The following is a 20,997-nucleotide window of genomic DNA, read 5'->3' on the forward strand; positions in this document are numbered from 1 at the left end:
ATACAGAGGCATTAGGCTTTGTTAGTTATGGCTATGGCTTATTAAAGGTAGTTATGATGCATTGTGGAAAATATTTAGCAGTATTATTGTTATGTTCTTAATTGAGTATTTGTTGACTTGTAAAGCTGCAGTGAGAAACCAGGAGAAGAGAGAGAAGGACAGTGCTGGTAATGCTGGCACTCAGCAATCACTACTTGCATTCTGCCAAGACAGCAATATGCCTGATTAAAAAACCCAACATACCGTAGGCCATAAAGGACTGTCCCATCTGGATGGAGTCGAATCATTCGATTTTTCACTGTCACCCCATGGACAAATGACTTCTTATCATTTTGGAAATACGTGTCAGGCACCCAGAGCTGGTCAGCCACTCTGTTGTCCAGCGTTAGGTTTAAAGGTATTCCAGAATAGGAGAGCCTTTTATCCCTCCAGGACTGCTGGAAGTACATGGTGAGGGTGTAGTCCTAGGGAAGGGGGTAGGGGGGGAAAAAAAACAAAAAGAGTTGAATAAGTTTGTTTTGTGTTTTGCCTAATGATTAACTTAACACCAGTTTATTTTTTAGATGACTTTCAATAACGGCATATCAGTAGCACAGTAAGAAATTTAAGGAACATTAAAATGTCATTAACTGTGACCGTGAGTCTTGGCCTGTTCATGTTAATGTTGAACTTAATGTTAGTCACCAATGGCAGTGACCTCCTTCCCTCCACCCTACAGGCTTTCAAAATCTCTTGTGCCGAAGGAAATACATGAAACGTGGACTGACATCAGAGTCTCTGGTCCACAGATCACACTCTACAGATTTTTTTTTTTTTGGTATTTTTCTTTCTCCTGCAGAGGAGAGGTCTAGCTGACCTCAGTCAAACAGCACTGCATGTCACTGGGGACTCTCTTGATATTTCCTGTCTTCTTCCTGAAAGATCCCCACCCCAATGTAGGAAGGCTAGCTGTCCTTGTACCTTCTGAGAAAGAGCAAATGTTATCTCAGAAGACAAGATGAATAGCTTTTCATTTTATGCTAAAGTTGCCACTGTAATTCACTTTTGGTAGCTGGGCATAGCTCACTTTAGCCTAGGCAGTGTTGTGCTTTCTGTCCTTGGAAATCAAAAACTACTGTATAGAAAATGAACATCTTGATTTGACTATCACATTGTGGCTCAGGGAAAACAACATTTATGCAGTCTTGTGGCTTTCCACTTGGCCTGAAAAGAAGTTATTTTAAAAGGCTTCTGGGCTGATTTGCTCCCTCACCTCTTTATCTTTGAGAATTTGGTGATTTTAAAGGTAGTCATTTTTCTTTTTTTAGATGGAAAAGCCCATGTTATCTTTTAAGAAATCCATCATGTACAAGGTACAAGACCAGTGATATGTGGACCACTAGTTTTCTCCTCCTGCTCCTCCTCTCCCCTGGCCTCCTTTCCAAGTTTCAGATCACTTTGTTACACGTTTAGCTGTAGAAGTACAGCAAAATTACATAAATTATCAAAAGAGTTGGTCAGGAGTAGTAATTTCTCTTATTTTAGGGAAAGCCTTACCTCTGTCATTCTCACAGACCCTAACTTGGACTGTAATTTTTGAAGAAATAAAGGGCATAAAAGTGCTCTGATGTGATTCTGCTCTCTTCATCTTCAGTGGCCTCTTAAGAAGTACAGTTACTGTGAAAACCAAAGCAATGTTGTTACCTTTCAAAAAGACTTTCTGCCTGAAATATTGCATCTAGCAGAATGATAAACTGTTGACTTACCACCAGTAAGAGAAGTTAATGAAAATACTGTTCCTGCATACACTGGGGCTGCAGTGATTGCATTGTATAGAGGAAATTCCATGACTTAATGATCAGCTGCACATTTTGTCTTATGTATTAGCACAATTACATCAGTTCCCTGCACAGATTTACAAGAATTTCATACCCATACCCTTTTCCAGAGGTGTAAGACTGATGATTACCCATGACAGAAAAAAGAGGCTGTATACCATAGGCATAGGTCTTCTTTCTGACCCACATAATTAGGAGGAAGGTAGGAAGAGGTCCCAGCAGCTTCCTTTACTTTTCAGACCACATGGGTCAAGCCTGGAATTAAGACGATCTCTGGGGAAAGAACACCTGTTTATTTCTAACTTTGTCATAGATGAGTTTAGTCACTGGAGGTGTATGGCTGAACTCTGGCCATCTGTGCTCGACCCAACACAGAGAAACCTGAGGTGGAAAGAGAGATCTACTCTGCCCCTACAGCCATCTTCAAGTTGGGGAATCAAGAAGGTTAAAACTTTGCTCTTTGGTCACAGGTTAGTGTTGCAGATGTATCTGGATGGGTGGAGCATTTGGCATCTCAGCTGCTGCTGAGTTAGCAGCCAAATATGCTATTCATTTAAGTCACCATCCATTTCATTTTCTGTTTCAAATGTTTGAACTTCAGTGGCTGAGAGACAGGATAATATTACTCATTCTGTCACTTCTCTGACAGTGGTAGTCACAGGCAGATTGGTGGAGGGACTGAAATAAGCATCTCCTAAACCATCTCAGAGCTGCCAGATCTTGTCTGGAGGCATCTTCTTGGGAAAGCAGGGTAAATCCAGGCACCAGGCTCCCTGTGTGACTGCAGAGAGAGGTAGATCATGGGACCCACTACTGCTCACTCATCTTTGCCTACCTGTGCTCAGGAAAGTGAGAGAACTCATGGCACAGCATGACAAAAAAGCATTCTTAATTTTTTCTGTTTTCTCTAGAAATCTGAGGAGCTGAAAGAAGGACAGAGGAAAGAATGTGGATGCGATGATACTCTGGCTATTGCTGAAGGGACTGTCAGGCTGAGAGGTGTGTGACAGCAGTAAATGCGGTAAGGGATACACTGTTCTCTGCTGGAAAGGTTATTTAAATGTTGGTATGGAGAAATGTGAACATGCTTGAGGAAGAATGTTTCTGAAAATGGGTTGTACAATTGGAATAGAGTTAAAAGCAGACACTTTAGAGGTTAAATCCAAGATGTCAGCCAGGGGAAAAAAGCTCATTTCCCCATCAAGAGAAATGCTGTACGTTCAAAAGTTTAACTTTAGCTCTGCTGTTGTCTTGTATTTCTCTCGGACTTGACTGATATTCAGAAGAGGGCACAAAGGAAAGCATGATACAAAACTAAGTAAAACTGCAGTGAGAAATGTATGGAGTGAATTTGAGAAACAGCAGGATATAAATTCTGTTTCTTCTGAGAGACTAGAGACCATCTGATCTTATTGATTAATGTTTTTCATGGAAGGAAATGGTGGAATAATGAACATGGGTGAATGTTTGCTACTTTATTTTTCATAGTTTTCAGATAACACTTTGGAAGTGTTGGTGGGAAGGCACAGAAGTACCATGTGAGACAATTTCATTTGAGAAACAATGTATGGTGGTGTAGACAGAGCACTAGCTTGCTGGTGTGTCAGCTAGGTTGTGGAGACATACGTTGGATAGTTTTATATGGTACAACATCTCCATGTTTCTCAAATTTCATTTGAGAAACAATGTATGGTGGTGTAGACAGAGCACTAGCTTGCTGGTGTGTCAGCTAGGTTGTGGAGACATACGTTGGATAGTTTTATATGGTACAACATCTCCATGTTGTGCTAGACCCAAGATTAATTTTTTTCCAGATCACATGATTATAGGCTGTAAACAGTGTTCTTACTTTACTGTGTAAAGTCTCTCCAGAACTACAGATATTTCTGGCTGCTTGCTCAGGGCCTGATCAAATTGTTTGAGCTATAGCAAGACGCTTGCTGAATGCAGTGAGCTTTAAGTCCTTTGGAGTTGCAGCAAGCAGAAGGGTTGGATGTGGGTTTTTTGTTTTTGTTTTGACTGTATTGTTTTTGCAGAGATTTATGACTTTCCAGCTTTTGCAGCATCAGCCTTCTGGAGAACTAGATTAGCTAATTGTATACTTTAGTATTTTGGGGGTTTGAGTATGTCATGTAGTTGCAAAGAGATTTCAAATGCACATAATGTTTCATAGCAGTTTTAGTAGTAGAAATTGTAATCATAATGCATATGAGAATATAAATTACAATTGACAACAAGCTGTCTCTTAGTCTGACCATAATCAATACATTTGAATTCATTAGTCCTTAGGACTCAACATTTCAACTACACTGTGTAAGAAATAACTTTTTTCATCATTATTAAATAATGTAGGCATGTAATCCAAAACCTTCTTGTAGAAGTAGAAATACAGGTTACTGCTATTGGTTAAATGCAGGTTACGTTAGCTGTCCTTATTCTATACTATAATCAACATTTTGATCAATGTTAAGTGTGTAGACTTAATTGTTTTTTGCTATTCTGTATGAAGAAATGGGTTTGCTGTTTTTCCAGCATTTTCTTTTTAATTACACTGGAGAATGAATATAAACAGTTATCTCCTTTGTGACTTCAGGTTATTGCAGGGCATAAAGTCGTATTTTGACGATACTTGAAGCAGTCTTGCACTGGAAGTCTTGAATTTCCTGCCTCCCTTATGACTATAATCCTGAAACTAACTCATAATGACATAAGTAGCCATAAGTTAGGAATAGTATTTGTATTTCTGCTCCACACTGTTTCTTTTCAGTCAAGTTCACAAATAACAAGAAAATCAGCCAACAGTAAGTCAGAAGGTGAATTTGGCAAATTGTTCCAGCAGTGTACTATGTATTCTATCTTTTTAATTAGTAAGGTTTGGTAATAACCAAGAGTGTGACATTTGGATTTGTGAGATACGATATGACAAATATTATTTGTGATCCAGAAGAGATTACAGTGAATTAAGTGCTGTCTAGAAATTCTTCTGTTATCTCTTCTCAGAGATATCTGTAGCGATGTTTGACTGATAATAGTTAATGACTGCATTCTGTTTTCTGATAAAGTATAACAAATCAAATATTGTTGTAATTAGAAAACAATCAAATCTGAGATGGAAAGGAGAGCAGAAAGGATATTGGAAGGTGAAGGAGATGGAAGGATATTAGAAAATAATAAACCACAGTCCCTAGGATAAATGTGTAACCCAGTCTTTGTGACTTGAAAGCTAGAATTGGCATTCTAAAATGTTGGGTTTTTGAAAGCTCTCTGCAGAACTCCCTACTGATATTAGTTTGGCATTATTTTAAAAGTTTAAATCCTAGATTTGTCCTGTAAACAGACTTTCCCTTAATAGTGATACCTAAAATATTCTAGCATTGGTACTGGAGCTAGCTGCTTGAATAATCTAGCAGTGATTAAACAAGGAACATTGACAAGTATCAACAGCTATAGCCAGGTCATACTGAAAGGGGGGGGGGGGTGTGTGGAACTTTGAAGAATCTGTTTTTGTCACACTGGAAGGAATTCCTCTTAGTATCTTTATTGTCTGGTGATCTGGACTTATGAGGTCGTAGTAAGATTTAAATTTTGAGGTCACTGCATGATAGGGCATGCATCTTCCCTGAGAATCTAATGAAAATACATCAAGCTTATCTTGTGAATATGCTGTTTGTATAGGTATGCAGATACATCACTAATGTGCATGCCCTTGGCAAAAAAGATTCCATGCTTGTTCTCATTGTCCTATTGAGTATTTATATCGTGGGGGGAAGTAGTCAAAGCGTAGCTGCTGTGATCTATGAAGATTCTTAAGACATTTATCATTCACAGGAAGCGGAAGTAGAAACTGGGGTGCTTGTTGTGGCAGGCCTCCCTAGTGAAAAAGCAAGAGTTTTTAAATATCCATGCCGGCCAGGGTCAATGGGTCTGCTGCACAGGATTTTGGATGCTTATCTGTCTGATCAGGATTCATTGGAAACGGGTGACAGCCATGACCTGGCAGAAGATGTGTGGTAGGAATTAAAAGAGGACACTTGGGACTGCAGCAAGTTTACCCTATTTTCAAAAGTGAAAGTACATGTGTCTTGAGGGAATTCTTTGTTACTGATTGTGTTTCATTCAGAAATATAAACCAGTAAAGAACAGAGCCTGTGTCACTCAGAATGGTGCAGATAGGTTTTTGTCAGAGTCTGGCATTTGTTAATAATCTCTACAATCTTTTGAATAATGAGGATGACTGGCTATAAGTTTTATACCTGCCACTGTAATTATTACTCCAGGTAACTTGGAAGGGTTTGCAGTAACTCTTTGTTTATATCGGGTTCCTAGTCCTAATGCTCTAGTGTGAGATATCCCTGCCCCTTCTTCCTTTTATACATAGGCTCAGAGACTGGATGAGAGCTGGATGAGAAAAAAAAACACAAATGACTGTTCTGGTGCCGTTTTCATATGCTATATCTGCCTCCTAGCCTGTCCTATTTCAAGCAATTTTCTGGAGAAGAGCTTTAATAAATGGCTGATAGAAGTTAAATCCTCAGTGTTCAGTGCTTAGCTTGGTATCGTCTGTGTCTTCTATCTAGTTCAGCAGAGCCTAGGCAGTCTGCAACTCAGATGGAACAGAAATTCCAATTATAGATAATTACTTTTTCCCTTCCTGCTTTGCTTCACACTTTCACTGTGTCTTAAAGCTGCTTTTTTATAGCTGTCATGCCACCCTGGAAAAAAGCTAACATTTGAGAATATTCCCTATGTGATAGTTCTTAAGACTCAACTATAGAGAGAAATAGTCAAGATAGGCTACGTGATATCTTAAAGGATGTGCTCAGGGAAAAAAGAAATTCTGTTTCTTGACTATGGATAGTAGAAGAAAATGAATCGCTATACTCAGCATCATGGTCTGCCTTAGAAATTTGATTTCATCTGGCTATGTTATATACAGAATACTGTTTCTGGTAATGCTACAGTAGAAAGAGTCATTCTCTGCCCCCAGTTGTGTTATACTGTGTAGAAGTATGTGGCATACCAGAAAGTGCTGATGGGGAGAGCATATCTGAGCTTCATCCTATGGAAGTTCAGTGTTTCTTAACTTTGAATGGAAAAAAGAAATCATTCTGAAACAAACATGGGGGACTTAGTGATTCTATGTTTTAACAAAGAATAAACGATCTTATGTCATGCTTTTGAGACATGCTCTGTCATTGTAAGTTCTTATTTTAAAAAGAATACCTAAAGGTAATTTTAACAAACAACAAATTATACCTGTATTATAATAGTCCAGATTATGTAGTTATACTTTTTCGTGTGTGTGTGCTTTTTTTTTTTTTTTTAATATGGAACAGAGCCATACCTTTCTCATATCGCATCAGGGAATAATGAAATACCAGCAAACCACATATCTAGGAACAATTTTTTTTTTTTTTTTTAACTGGTGTGTGTGAGGTAAGAATTTAATGACCATGTGCCCTTCTGCTCTGTAAAATTCACTGTGGATTTTGTGATTTCAAGCTCTAGGGTATATGAATAATTTCTGAATTTTTCGTAGCTATAGTGGAAGCTGGCTACTGGGAGAATTTTTCTAGCTTTTTATGACAGTCTCCCAAGATCTCAAGCATCTGTCTAGATATGAAAGTAAATCAGACTATGTTTAACTTTTGTGTTTAAGAATCTCTAATCATGAGTTTAAAAAAGCAGAAACCAATGTAAAATAAAAATCTGTTTCTGCAGATAACTCCTCATTTGAATAATTTGTTTTAGAAATATTTCTTTTTTTTTTTTTTTCTTTAGAAGCACACTGAATGTTTTTGGCTAACCATACTTACCAATAAAAAGAGCTGGACTATTTCTGAAAACTCACAGTATTTCAATACTTTTAATTGAGCAGTTTATGCTTTTCAAAAATGCTTTGCGGTTTTTCAAGGGTATAATCACCTTCCTCCTGGTGAACTTCTGAAACATCAAGGATAAAGTTGTTGTGGTGTCTGATTCCTTTTTGTATGTGATGAGGTCTGATACAGTAGAATGAGGGTTGTTTTTTTGTTCTTTTATGACAGTTGCGTGAATGTCTTATTTCTCTGTATCAGACTGGAAATCTGTGAGCATGTATAGATGTGTTATAATATATAAACCAATCTGTGAATCATACACAATTGATTGTTATACTTTAGTACTGCTGAGGTGTTTAACAGTCATGATATTAGTAAAATATAGACGTTTCTCTTTTTAGCGATCTCTTCAATGAAATTCCATACAATTGTTCAGTAATCATACTAACTATTGTACTTGAAACTTATATTGTACATGAGAATGGAAACAAGAGCCTAACACAGAATAGCCTTGAAGTTTTATCTGGGCTACTTACCACCCCAGCCTTTGTGAGCTCTTTTTAGTAATGTGAATAGCAAGAACAAGAATCTCTGCTGGACTCTGGGATGAGTCTGGCCTCTCTTTTTTTGAGTTTAAAACTTGTAGCAACAACGTGAGGTCTCATATAGATATGCATGTACGTTATCAGTAAACACATTTTGATTTTTATGAGCTTTGACGTTTATTGGTTTTGAGAATATAGGTTTTGGCTCATACTACCTTTTGTTGATTGCTCTTTGGAAGATTAAGGAAAGCTTCCTAACTTTCAGCTCAGCTTCATTCAGAATTTACAGGATTACAAGCTCAGGTCAATTTTTGGACCAAAACTGAAAATCAAGTTTGGACTAAACTAGAATTTCAATCAGTGGGATTAAGTGGCTTCATATAGTGCAGTGGAACTCAAGAAGCCTTCCTGTAACTGTAAAATGGAATGAAATAGAGCTAAAACAGAATTTTGTCTCTCCCGTTTCTAACACTTGTACAAGTGCATCCTCTTTTCACTGCTGATTACAATTTTAGAAGAAAACATTGGTAGACTTAGTGAACTGGGTTCTGAGCCAATTTACAAACATAATAATGATAGAAATGAGAGCGATTTCTCAGTTTGGCTTGTATGAGGTGTTTTAATAGGTGCATTAGTAAGTATCTGCTCAGTAACCCCATACAATGTTAAACCTAAGTCAATCCTGCATTAAAATAGAAAAGTAGTCAGGCAGAGATTTACAATAGTTTCTTCAACTATGGCTTGCTTTCTAGTGGTATCTTGTATCACATATTCATACTGAACTCTGTCCAAAATATAAGCTGGCCCCTCTCTGCATGGTGTCAGTTCTATTAGAAATGAATACCTTGGAAAAGGGATAGTCTGACTCCTGTATGTTTCTTGCTGCTCAAAAGTCAATACAGTAGTTTTTCCTCCGACCAGCTTGTTGAAAATCAGGAGAAGACTAAAGCTCTTTTCAGTATGAATTTGCTTGCCCTTTTATTGTGAAATGTCAAATAACTGGGATGACCAATTTGGCATGCCACTTGTGATAGAATACAACAACAACGACATTTGGTTACCCAAAATATGAAGGAATCCTGTAAAGGTTTTGCCAAATGATGGCTACAGCAATTAGAAATGGATGAAGAAGGTCATGCTTACTTAAACAAAAATATCAGTTATTGGAAAAGCAAAGGTATGCTGATGCCTTAGATGGTGAGCTTTCAGAGACAGAGCAGTGGTTGTGGACTAGTCTCTTGGACAACCCTTTTTGGTAGATCCTTAAAAAAAAAACATTTACATGCTTGTTCCAGGTAAGAGAGAGTCTGTGAAACTATGAAACTAACTTGCTTGCCTCAAAATGGCAAATTATTTTTTTAATCTGAGTTTAAGCAGTGAGGTAACTACTGAACATGAGTTGTAAATTTGGAGAATGAACATCTGAGTCCAGGTTTGCACAGCAATATTACATTTACTAACTTGCTTACATGCAAATAAACTCATATTGGGAAGAATTTCAAGAGTCTAATCAGAATATATATTTTGAGGTAGTCCTCTCTCCTTTAGACTGTAGTCCAACACAATGAAGTAGTCATGAATAGTTGCATCATGTAGGAGGAACTGGTTCTGATCTCTCACCAAGTAACTCAGAATCTCGAATTCAATATCTGCGTAAGTGGACTCCTCCTGCTTGTCAGGTGTCTAGAGATCTGTGTGCACGGTGCAAGTCTCATAAATAAGCATTGGGAGCAGGCTTCATTGTTGTTCATGTGAGTAATAAAAATTTCTTGTAGAAGGGAGAATGAGTGGACCACAGATGCCTATTGTACTTAAAGTGAAAAGAGTGATTTAGAATTCCAGTAAGTAACAGACTGGAGAGCTCTTGTATAATACTAACTTTTTTTTGTTCCAAAATCATTTCAGTAATATTGTTGTGCAATGTGTGTAGATGATGTAAGGATAGTAATGGAATTTTTCTCTCCTGATACATGTCTGTAGCTTCTGAAAGCAGTATAGGTATATGAAAATAGCTAGATAATACATGGAGCTGATATTTTCTACTATGTGGTGTGCCAGCATAGCGTGGCAGAATATGATGTGGCATACAATGTTACATTATAACCTAACCTTCTGGGGGACACTGAACTGGTGCTTCACCACCCTCATCAGCTAAATTATAGCCTCCAGTGGATTAAAAGACCGGCTTAAATATCTGTTATACTGGCAGTTCCTTTGATTTTTTGACCAATTCCAGACATACATATTTTAAAAGGAAAGTGGGGAATCTTTTAACTTGCAGCATTCAGCAGTATGATCTAAAAGACCCTTTGTGTTTTCTGTCTTTCAAAGATGACCTGAATCTGACTTTTACTATTGTTCCATGCATTAGAAAAATAGCTTAGCAAATCTGTGACACATTTAGGTAATAATTGAATATCCAAGCATATTCAGAAAGTCTTGCTAGTAAAAAATTGACACTGAAAGCAGGTCTTAGTAAAAGCTAGTAAATGGAAGACTGTATTGTGAATATTTAGCTGTTGTAGGTCAATTCAATATGAAATGTTAGAACTTTAGATGAGTTGGCACATCTGGCTAAAGAGAATGGAGAGGGACAAGCACAGTTAATATGAATCATTCTAATACGATAAATGAAACACCTTAATTTTGGGTTAAAATATCCTTATGTCAGGAGGCATTAGAATGGGTCAATGTTCTGTGTGCTAATCTTTGTGCAGTTGCATCAGGTGTTGGAGAATTCTGAATGCTTGCTGGCATTTTTAGAATCAACAGTAATGCAAAACGGTTCCAATACCCAGCGGTCCCAGTATCTTCAGTATCTTTGTAATCTAAGACAAAAAGAATGCCAGGCATCATGCTAAGTAAACTATATTAAACCAGGAGGTCACTGTGCAATAAAATAAGTACGTGGAACACATCAATGTCATACTTCTACTAGATAACAGTACTTCTCTATAGTGGCAGGACGTGTGCAGTGCACCCCAACAATCTTAAATTATATCCTAAGCAACCATCCAATAATTAAATATCTGGTAGCGTCACAGAAGATGTGCTGCAGTGCAATTCAAATGTAGTATAACTTAAGGCAAACATAACTGAAATTACAATTTAAATACGGAGTGGTGATAAGAATACTAATAGTGATTGAAATGGGGCCCTAAATGTAGAACATCATCATGTTTAAGTTCGGCGGTGACTGGAAGCTTTGATTAATTGGGGAAGGTTATTTTTCATACTTACTGAACACCACGAAGAATGGGCAATGGAAAGTTTTGAGACAATAGTAAGTGCTGAAATCGCAAATTGGAAAAAGGCATATTCATTCATATGTTGTAAGCGAGCCAGTGCATCGGAAGAGAGATTTACTGTTTGCTTGGCAACAGTTAGCTATCCTCTGGTCCATCTTGGAACTCTTAGGGAAGATCTGAATACTATCTTCTTATTTGCAAATGATCTACTTTAAGATAAGGCTAATGCGAATGGTGATGCCCTTTATTTATCCTGTATAATTTTCCATATATACTTTCTGCTCAATTCCAGATAGTACACCAGAATTATGGGGAAGTATTTTTCTCCAGATTATGGAGGGAGGAAATACTAGTTCTTTTCATGCTCTTTACTAAACATGCCAAGGCTGTAGTCTGGCCAAGAAAGGAGGCCAGAGTTATAGATACACAGTAGTGGATCAATTGTATTTACCTTTTCTTCTCAGGACACAGTTTAGCACTTGTTTTGGCTTCGGTGAAGGCTGAAGCAGCAGTTTTCCTCCTCTGGGCACAATGGAATAGCTTGAAGATGGGGGTGAGTGTCAGGGGTGGTGGGGGGAGGGAAAAGGAGTGTGGAAGCAAGGACTTAAATTGTTCCAACTTGCTATGCCCTGGCTTGGTTCTTGCAAACTAGACCCCTGTTAGGGGAAACAAAATCAGAAGCTCCACTCACTCCAGGACAATAGAATAAAATCCTTCTCTTTTCCTGAGAGAAAGCACTTTTTTAACAGGATCAAAATTTTCCCACAGCAAGTCTCAGTTTTGCAGAAATCACATTTTCTGTCAGAAGATGCCAAATCACTTGTAGGTATGAGATTTCTATAGGAAGAAAAGTTATGCATTCCTCCTGTTTCATTTGATCCAATTGGTCACTCTTGTTGTTAGTGAAGTTTCCTGCATTTTTTTCAAAAGTGCTGATAATTCTTCGGAGAAGTGTTTCAGAAACCTTGTTGGCATTTGTAACTTCACAGTTAAGTAAAGTACGTAGCATCACAGTTGCTTCTTGCAGAAAGAAGCAGAAATCTGGCAGGAGTCTGCATAGCTGTAATGATATACTCTTTATTGCTGAAAGCACAGACAGGAATAAAATTAGATTCATTATAAATGTAGCACGTTGGAAATGGAAGCACTGATCATTACTGTATTGGGATCCAATATTACTTTTTGCAGTCAGTGGCAAAAGTCCCCTTCACTGCAGTGGGGTTGGGATCACATCCAGTGTCTTCAATCATTACTGAAAAAGCAGACCAAAAGGCAACAAAATTCTCGGTTCTTAATGGAAGACTATGTATTTGGTTGCATTTTGTTCAGTGTTTTTAGTGCCTGTTTATTATCATTTCTGACATTTAAATGGTTTGTTATGATAGCTGTGCTCCCTTGGCTTGACATTATTTAACATAGAGGGGGGGTAAAAATCTCACTTTTATCTTGTATTTTGTAGCGTACCTCTTAGGGAGGAGGACAGTAAGGACTTTGATACTTTGGATCAGGTTCCCATTGCCTTTGCCTCTGTGTTTGCTCCCTTGTATGAACTTTGCTAACCTGGAAAGCCTGAGTATGCTGCTTACCCCTTCTATGGGAAGAAATGAGGTGTTACTAGCTAGTAATATGGATTGTTTTGATTAGGAGTGGATTTAGCTACACTTAAAGTAAGGTAGCACTGTCAGAGATGTTATTGCTACTTTCACTGCATGCTTGAAATGCCTTTAAGAAGCTTGAAAACTGCTATGGCATTCCCAGTTACACTTTAAACTTCCCACCACATGACCCGTTGTCTGGGGTGACAATGAGATATTCATATGGCATTGCTCAGTGTGCGAATTAATATTGTGTCTGTCTTGAGTGGCTATGCTAATTCCTGACTTAAGAATCAGAATGTGCCTGTGGTGTGATTCATGTTCACTGACAGATCAGTGAATTTCTCTAAGTATCTGTAGGAAACAGCTAATGGTATTTTTTGCCACACAGTTGTGTTTTGCTTCTGAAGCTAGCAGTCATTTCCATACAGGGGGTAATACTGCAATAAATATGCTGGCAGGGGTGTGTGTGGGGAATCGAAAGTAAAAACATATATCATAGGAGGTATTTGTGCTTAGGGAAGATTTTGAATTGTTATGGATGCTGAATAAACAAATAGAAGTGTATAAGCATGTAGAATAACTGTATTCAGTGTGTGCATATTTTTTACAGGCAGCAATAACAATATCACTTAGATTTTTGTCTCCAGTGAGAGCACCTGGGATTGAATATAGAACAGCTGAAGGGAAAATAAAGGAACAGAAAAGCTTCTTACTGGCAAGCAGCCCATAGACCAACATATGTTAAGCTAGGTCTAGATATATTTGTTATGTATTGTTTTAGATTAAATATAGACTGAAATAAGAGACAAATGTTTTCTCTTAAACATTTCTCTCTAAGCTGTCTGAAGGTAAGTCTTTGCCATAAAACTTGTCCAGGTGATCTATGCCTATCTATACATATCTGAGAACTGATGTTAACATTCAGGTCCAGGTGTTAGCAATTACAGTGCAATGGTAGTCTGTGTATTATGGTATTCTGTTCTTTTTGCTGAAATCAACTGAGCTGCTTTAGGATTCTCTTCCTGTGAGTGGTGTAAAAACTTGTTTGGCTGTATGCAGGTGTGAAAAGGAACAGAGGGATAACATTTGAGGATGTGACACTGTGCCCAAGTAGCTCAGTTTTTGTCCTCTCTACAGAGTGGTTTGATCAAGTACTCCAAGAAGAAGGAGGTCCAAGCTCTCACGTTCCAAAACATTTTGGCCAACTTGGACTGAAAGTACTAATACACAGCGGTGAGATTAAGCATTTGGAAGGAGATGGTTCCTCTGAGGTTCTTATGTGAACTACTTGGAAGTAGTGCCTAGTGAGTGAGGGACTGGCTGTCAACGAGGTGGGCACAGATCAGCTCTGAGGGTCTAAACATGCTGTGTAATATGAGGAGTAAAACAAACTAAGAAAAAGATATTTTGGAAGGATGTAGCACTTGAAGGTTCCAGCAAAGGCAAAATGTTGTGGATAAGTAGAGAATTAATTAAACAACGCTTCCCTTGGTACCTATAAGCAAGAGAATCAGAAAGCAGCCTTATTTCTAATGACGGTTGTTTCCGAAGCACTTGGTGCTCTTTGTAATTTCCAGTTAGCTCAGCGGGGGTGAACTATGAGATCATTAGGAAGTGCACTGAATGTGTAAGGAGGATGACACAGCGCCAAGAGCTCCAGAGTTCTTTATCGTGTCAGTGAACAGTGGTGCAGGATAAGATGGACTGATTGTTAGCCTGGGAGCAGATGGAGTGGTCTGCCGAATTTTATCTTGAATACTATTGTGCAAACCATAACAGTATCAGAAATTTTATTAGCACTGGACAGTAAGCTGAAGGCAAAACGAGCATAAAAATGTCATCAGTATCAAAAAGGAACTCAAGTCACAAGAGGATCTAGCTAAGCAGGTACAGTAAAACAAAAAAAATCCACAACTCTTAATTCTGTGTTGTGCAGGGGCTCATATTTAACAAAACATACCAATTAAAAACCATTAGTGAGCAAACAACAGCCAAACTCCTTAGCTCCAGCAGATGTTGAAAAATGTAGGAGGGAAGTTACATATATCTTAATATGAGGCTGGGCTAACTCTGTAACAACAACTACTGTTTTTTTTTTTTTAAATGCCTTTACACACGCATGTATGTAATATTTTTTTTTTAACCAATTTACTTCTAAACAAATTAGGTAGGAGTTATTTCAGTTTCTGAGGCTCTGCTGATTGAAGTTGATTTTTACTGCCTGGTTTTGAGTTATACCAATTTTTTTTCTTTAGTTTTGAGAGAAGCAGATAAAGGTCAAAGTGATGTGCAGTGGCTCTACTTGGAATGGAAACAGTAATCATTGAGCTGCCAGATCTTTAGACTCATATACCTTATTGCTTTTTTTTTTTTTCCTCCATAGTATTGAACTGTTGTTTCAGTTTGACATTTTTGTTCTTTTTGTTCTGAACTGCCTGGGACCTGTTTGTTTTGTTGTTGTTGATGTTATGCTTGAATCACATTGTGTAAGATGGTGATGATAATGAAGGCTGTTGTGTGGCTGGAGAGATTTTCCTGTGTGGTGTTGGCATCCTCATTGCTTTACAGAATGCTAACCTGTAAATCATAAGGTCAGGCTGTCTCCCTGATACGTTCACAAGGATGATCGTCATGTTTTGTGCTGTATCTGGAAATCCAGGAGAAAGGAGTATCATGACATTTCTGTTGCGTAGCCCTTCAAAGTGAAGGGATTTTGCACTTGAAACTGATAGTGTTAATAATACTTCTCAACTTCCAAATGCGAACGCTGTGAGAGATGGTGCCAAAAGCCTTATTAAAATCAACGCATATTATATCCACCACTGTCCTCTTATCCATGTAGTTAGTCTTGATATCATAGAGGGTGGTCAGGTTGGTCAAGTACGATTTGCCTGTCATGAATCTGTGTTGACTATTTTGATTACCATCTTGTCCTTTGTCCTTCATGTTCGTGGAAAATGGACCCCAAGAAGCTACGTTCCATGATGTTTCCAAGCATTAAGTGAGGTTTATAGTTCCCTTGACCTTTCTTCTCGCCTTTTGTAGAGATGGGCATAACAGTTACCTTTTTTCTGTCATCAGAGACCTCCATGGTTACGCTCATTTTTCATGGAGGTAGGCAGCAGCCTCACAATTGTATTGGCAAACTCTTACATAGTACCTTTGTACTTATGTCTAATGTATGTCTAGTTTTTTCTAAGGAATCCTAACCTGTTGCTCCCCCACTGTCAGCTGCCTCACCATGTTAGTATACATAACGATCTGGGAGCAGGCTTTGCTTATGAAGACCCAGCTGAGTACTTCAGCCTTTCTTTTATTGCCCATCATGAAATTGCCCTCTCTATCCATCAAGGGACCCTTGTTGTCCCTGAACAACTTTTTGCAATTAATGTACCTATAAAATCTGTTCTTGTTACCTTCAATGTCTGTTACTATTTTTGCTCCAAAGTCCAATTGGAGCTAATACTTTACTTTGCTGGTTTTGTTGCCTTGCTTCTGTCTTTTGTACAATCTCTCTCTCTCTCTCTCTCTCTCTCTCTCTCTCTCTCTCTCTCTTTTTTTTTTTTTTAAGCCAGACGCCTTCTGCTGAAATCCCTGGTCTTCCTGCGTGATGAGTTGGGTTGTTCCTGGCTCTCTAAGTTTTCTCTAAAAATTAGCCTGCACTCTTTCCCCTTCCTGACTACTGAGGAATTTTACATAAGAATTACCTGAATAAGCCAAAGTCTTCTCTCCTAAAGTTCCGAGTCCTAACTTTGCTGCTGACCTTCCCAGCTATCCTCCAGATCCTGAACTCTCATCTTCTGGTCATTCCAAACCACACTGACATCCATAACCACATTTGCCACCATTCCTTTCCTGTTCGTGAATAGGTTAAGTGGAGAATTATTCTGGTTGGCCCCCCTAGCATTTACATTAGGAAATTGTCACCAGTCCTGTCTAGGAACCTTCTGGATGGCTTAATCTCTTCCATGTGGCCCTCTCAGGTGATGCCCAGTTTCTTGAAATGCCCTATGCGGCAGAGAACCTGCAAGCAGGAGGCTTTGCTAGTAACAGACCCCCACCACAGCATCCTCAGTACTCCTTCCCCTTTTGATCTTGATTCAGAGACTCAATAGGTGCATTTCTGGTTTCATACTGCACAGCTTTTGCTGTTAAATGCTTCTAGTAAAGTTGTATCCACAAAATGTCTGGACAGTCTCTCCAAAGCCTAAATGAATAGCAGAAGTGAAGAGAATTATAGACACTGATATCTGTGGCAGCCAGAAAATCTCTGTATTGTATCACTGAAGAATGGGTGCTCAAGCAAGAACGAATCCTCCATTCTTTATGTTCACAAAACTCTTGCTTGCTTCTTGGGAAGCAGAAAGCTTTTGTCTAAAGAATAGAGAGGCTGGTTGTTCTTGACTACAAGCTGTAATCATGGATGTTCAAAAAAACCAAAAGCAAAACTACCTAGTTCATTCCCTATAAAAGAAACTAATAGAGATGTCCAAAGTCTCTAAGAAAGTTGTAGTAAATCTTAAAGCAGAAATCAGTTTCTGCATTTTTTTTTTTTTTAACCTGGGCAAAACTCCCGTTATTACAAGTGGGTTTATGCCTGAATAAGAGCTCAGTATTTTCCCCTTTGGTTTTGCATTATTGATTGTTGTATTATTATAGTATGAGTGGCTATGTTACAGTTATAGTTGAGTCCCCTAACCAAGGACCTTGTTAGGCACATGAGTGACAGATCACCAGTCCCTACTCCATAAAGCCTTGTGGCTAGGATTTCTAAAAGCCTGAAAGTAGGAGAGAGAGAAGAAAAGAAAATGCAGGTGCAAGCTCAAAGTCAGAGGACGAATATGGTTTACATAGAATATGGCTAATTTCTACTAGAAAGAGTGAGAGGACAACCTGAGGTTGGCATTTTTAATGCGTTTTTACTGTTCTGTCCGGTGGTGTCATACCTATGCAAGTATTCATCCTGATTTACTGGTTCAGTTTGATGGCTGCTGCATTGAGTTTGCTGTATTTTTTTTTTATCACTTTTTTGTGAGTCTACAGTGTTACAGGAGGTGATTTTTAAAATATCCATGTTTTGTGCCCACTTTTTTCCTGCATGGCATGGGGAAGCTATAGTTCCAACTGGATTATCACTGAGCAGTGTGTTCCATTGTTAAAACAAACAAAAAACCCTCCAATGCCTCCCACAATGTCCTTCTCCCAGCAGTTTTTTAAGAATCTCTTTGATCTATTCATCTTTTGATTGCCACAGTAGTTATTTTAACTGCTGAAAAAAGTAGTAGCCTTATTATATCAATGAGCTATGATGTTTCCTCAAAGGTGTGGAGACTGCTTTGTATTTAGATGTTCTAAAATTACATATGCATGTTCTGATTTTCCTGCATGGGAGCTACAATTGTTCTTCTTTTCTTATCCTTTTTTAAAAGATACTGTAAATACTTGCTTTGCCTTTGTAGAAACAATCAGCTTGCTGTTTGAGGAAAAAGCTTCCCCATGTGATTTCTCATGATCCGAGTGATTTAAATATTAAGCTGTTTATGTGATGATCTAACATCATAGTTGATAAGATTACAAAGTGAGATGGAAATTTTCTGTGGAAAACTTGCTTTTGGCTTTTGCAAGGAACGGTTTCACCTTCAGAGGCATGTATCATTGAAACTGAATCCTCAGAGCCAAATGCAGGGTATTTTTAGTGTGTTGATAAAAAAAGAACTTTGTTTTGTTTTTATCTTAGTAATAGCATAACCAATTGGCTAGCTGATTGAATTGGGCAGTTTAATATGATTAATATGATTAATTTGATTAAAACCCTACAAATCCAGTGCCATTGCCAGCTTTGTGGGAATCCACATTTCAAAACATTTTCCAGTGTGTCTAAGTATTTCCAGAGAGAGGAAAAACAAGCAAGAACAAATAATTCATCAGTTTGAAGGCATGTGACTAATACTCATGAGTACTGATTGGGATGTAGGAGTGCAGTGTCTTTCCTGCAGAATTAGTAATGAGGGAGAATATAGGAATGGTAATTATGGGGAAAACCAAGTAGCTTAGTGCAGAAAATTAGGATTGGCAGCAATCTATTGAAAATTTGGGTCAGTGTTTTCCTGTGAATGAGATGATAGATAAAGTAAATACAAAAATCAATTTTCTTTAGTGCTTATGGCAATAAAACTACCTCTCTCTGAGACTGAAGTTTCAGAAGGCTTTCACCTGACTGGAGTGCAGGACTGCCACTACTCCCAGTTTAGAAACTAATCTTGTCCATTACTATTTTGGCCTCGTGTTTTTTCACATTGATATGTTCCTGCCCCCCCCCCCCCCCCCCCCATGGCAACCCAAGCAGTAACACTGGGGTAGGAATGGACAACTAGAAGTGAAGGAGGAAGGCAGAACAGCTCCTTTGCAAGGCAGCTCAGAACAGTTGTGAAATGGCAGCTCTAGAGCGGTTTTTACAGCCTCGAAATGAGGGAATAAAAATTTAGAGACCTGTGAAAGATCACGGGGAACACTTATCACTGTTCACAGCCAGAGGCAAATGGTGTAGCATCTTTCATGTTTCCTTGTGAGAGGAAGCCAGGAGGAACCAGAACTAATTAGTAGTTTGGTGCCATGCTCAGGTGCTACAGCAGAGGCCAAGTTTATTAGCTGCATAAAGCTGCTCTGCAGCTTCCAGAGCAGACAGAAGCAGCTCAGAGCCATTGCTGGGGCTATAGTGACACTCCTCAAATGAGCGTGGAACCTAGATTTTATGGCTTGGCATCTGGTGGCCTACCTGCTATCTTACATCATCTGTGTTCATTTATTAATGTTTTTACAGCATTAATGTACTCCAGGGGCTCAACAGCTAGTTGGCTGTGTCAACATTATCTTGCTCTTGTTTGCTGTTCGTTACTAGCAGAGAACTATTGTGTGTAAAAATAAGATTAGCATCAGAACTCTTTGCCAAAGCAAAGAAAGCCAGGCTGACTGTTCAGCTTTTCCTCACTTGCTAGAGCCAATTACTGCATGTTGAGGCACTGTTATGAAGCTTGTCCTGTGTGGTGACCTTTGAAATGGGCAGACTGGAAGCCTTTCTGGGAGATTACTTTTATTTTTGTCTTTTGTTAAATATTAGTTTTCTTGGTCCATCCTGTGATCTCAGCAGAGGTACATGTAGCAGTGCTCTTGCACACGGCTTCACTCCCTGAGTGTTTTTTAGGGACAGCTGTGTTAGTGTGAAGGGTACTGTTAAAACATCTTTTAGTGACCCATATATGATGATAATTGGCACAGAAGACTTAGATTTGGGGTGTCCTTAACTTATTGTGATGGCCATGATAGAGGCCAAAGAGATTATTAAGGCATGTTGTGTCATTGAATGCTAAGGAATCCTAAATCGGTGGGTTGTTGGCCAAGCAATGTTTACTTCCCGGGCCTTTAATTCTGGGGTCATCACAGTGCCTTAACTTTGTTGACTAAATCCTCATGCATTTTTTCTTTTGGAAAATAAACATCTGCTTGCAACTTGTAAGTTTTCACTGCTTTGCAAATTAGACAGGTGATACAGGGATGGAAATTCAGTTTGTTCTCAGGAATAAAACAAGTATTTAAAATTGTGCCTACATTTTTATTCCTTCTTCTAGAAATATAAATGCTTTTCTATTTCTCTTCCTTAATGCCTCCATTGAGTGGAAAGACTCATTTTGCACTAAAATCTACTTGTATTCAGTCAAGAAAGTTCTACATGCAGCTGGCCAAACTATGCAAACAGTAGGTTTGTGCCACTGCTGTTTAGGGATAAAATGTACTGTTTTCCCAGCTATGGCTTTTTGTTAGGACTGGCTTAGCTTGTTACAGAGCCAATGAGAGGCCTTGGTGTAGGAGGCATATGAAGCAAGGAGGTCCAGAAAGCTTGGCTTTTGGGAAGATAATACTGATAAGTGAGGTTTGCATTGACATGACCAGAAAACTGATAGTGGGGGAGCAGC

At 38.5% G+C, this 20,997-nt stretch overlaps 2 protein-coding genes across 4 annotated transcripts in view; one reads left to right on the forward strand and one right to left on the reverse strand.

Annotated features, from left to right (window-relative positions):
* Window positions 1-20,997, reverse strand: part of GABRB1 (gamma-aminobutyric acid type A receptor subunit beta1) — a 139,122-nt gene that overhangs the window by 61,362 nt on the left and 56,763 nt on the right. For 2 of the 3 annotated variants that reach the window (XM_064511201.1, XM_026093587.2), the window contains one exon: window positions 244-464. In XM_064511201.1, coding sequence (XP_064367271.1) covers window positions 244-464 — 221 coding nt within the window. Of the gene's footprint in view, window positions 1-243; window positions 465-1,536; window positions 1,644-20,997 lie in introns of those variants that run through there. The other variant, XM_026093585.2, reaches the window with a different exon arrangement.
* Window positions 1-20,997, forward strand: part of GABRA4 (gamma-aminobutyric acid type A receptor subunit alpha4) — a 175,185-nt gene that overhangs the window by 25,363 nt on the left and 128,825 nt on the right. The window contains exon 2 of the mRNA XM_064511199.1: window positions 2,729-2,838. The gene's annotated coding sequence lies outside the window, so the exon portion shown is untranslated. The remainder of the gene's footprint in view (window positions 1-2,728; window positions 2,839-20,997) is intronic.

The sequence above is a fragment of the Dromaius novaehollandiae genome, chromosome 4 (genome assembly GCF_036370855.1).
Source record: "Dromaius novaehollandiae isolate bDroNov1 chromosome 4, bDroNov1.hap1, whole genome shotgun sequence".
NCBI lineage: Eukaryota > Metazoa > Chordata > Aves > Casuariiformes > Dromaiidae > Dromaius > Dromaius novaehollandiae.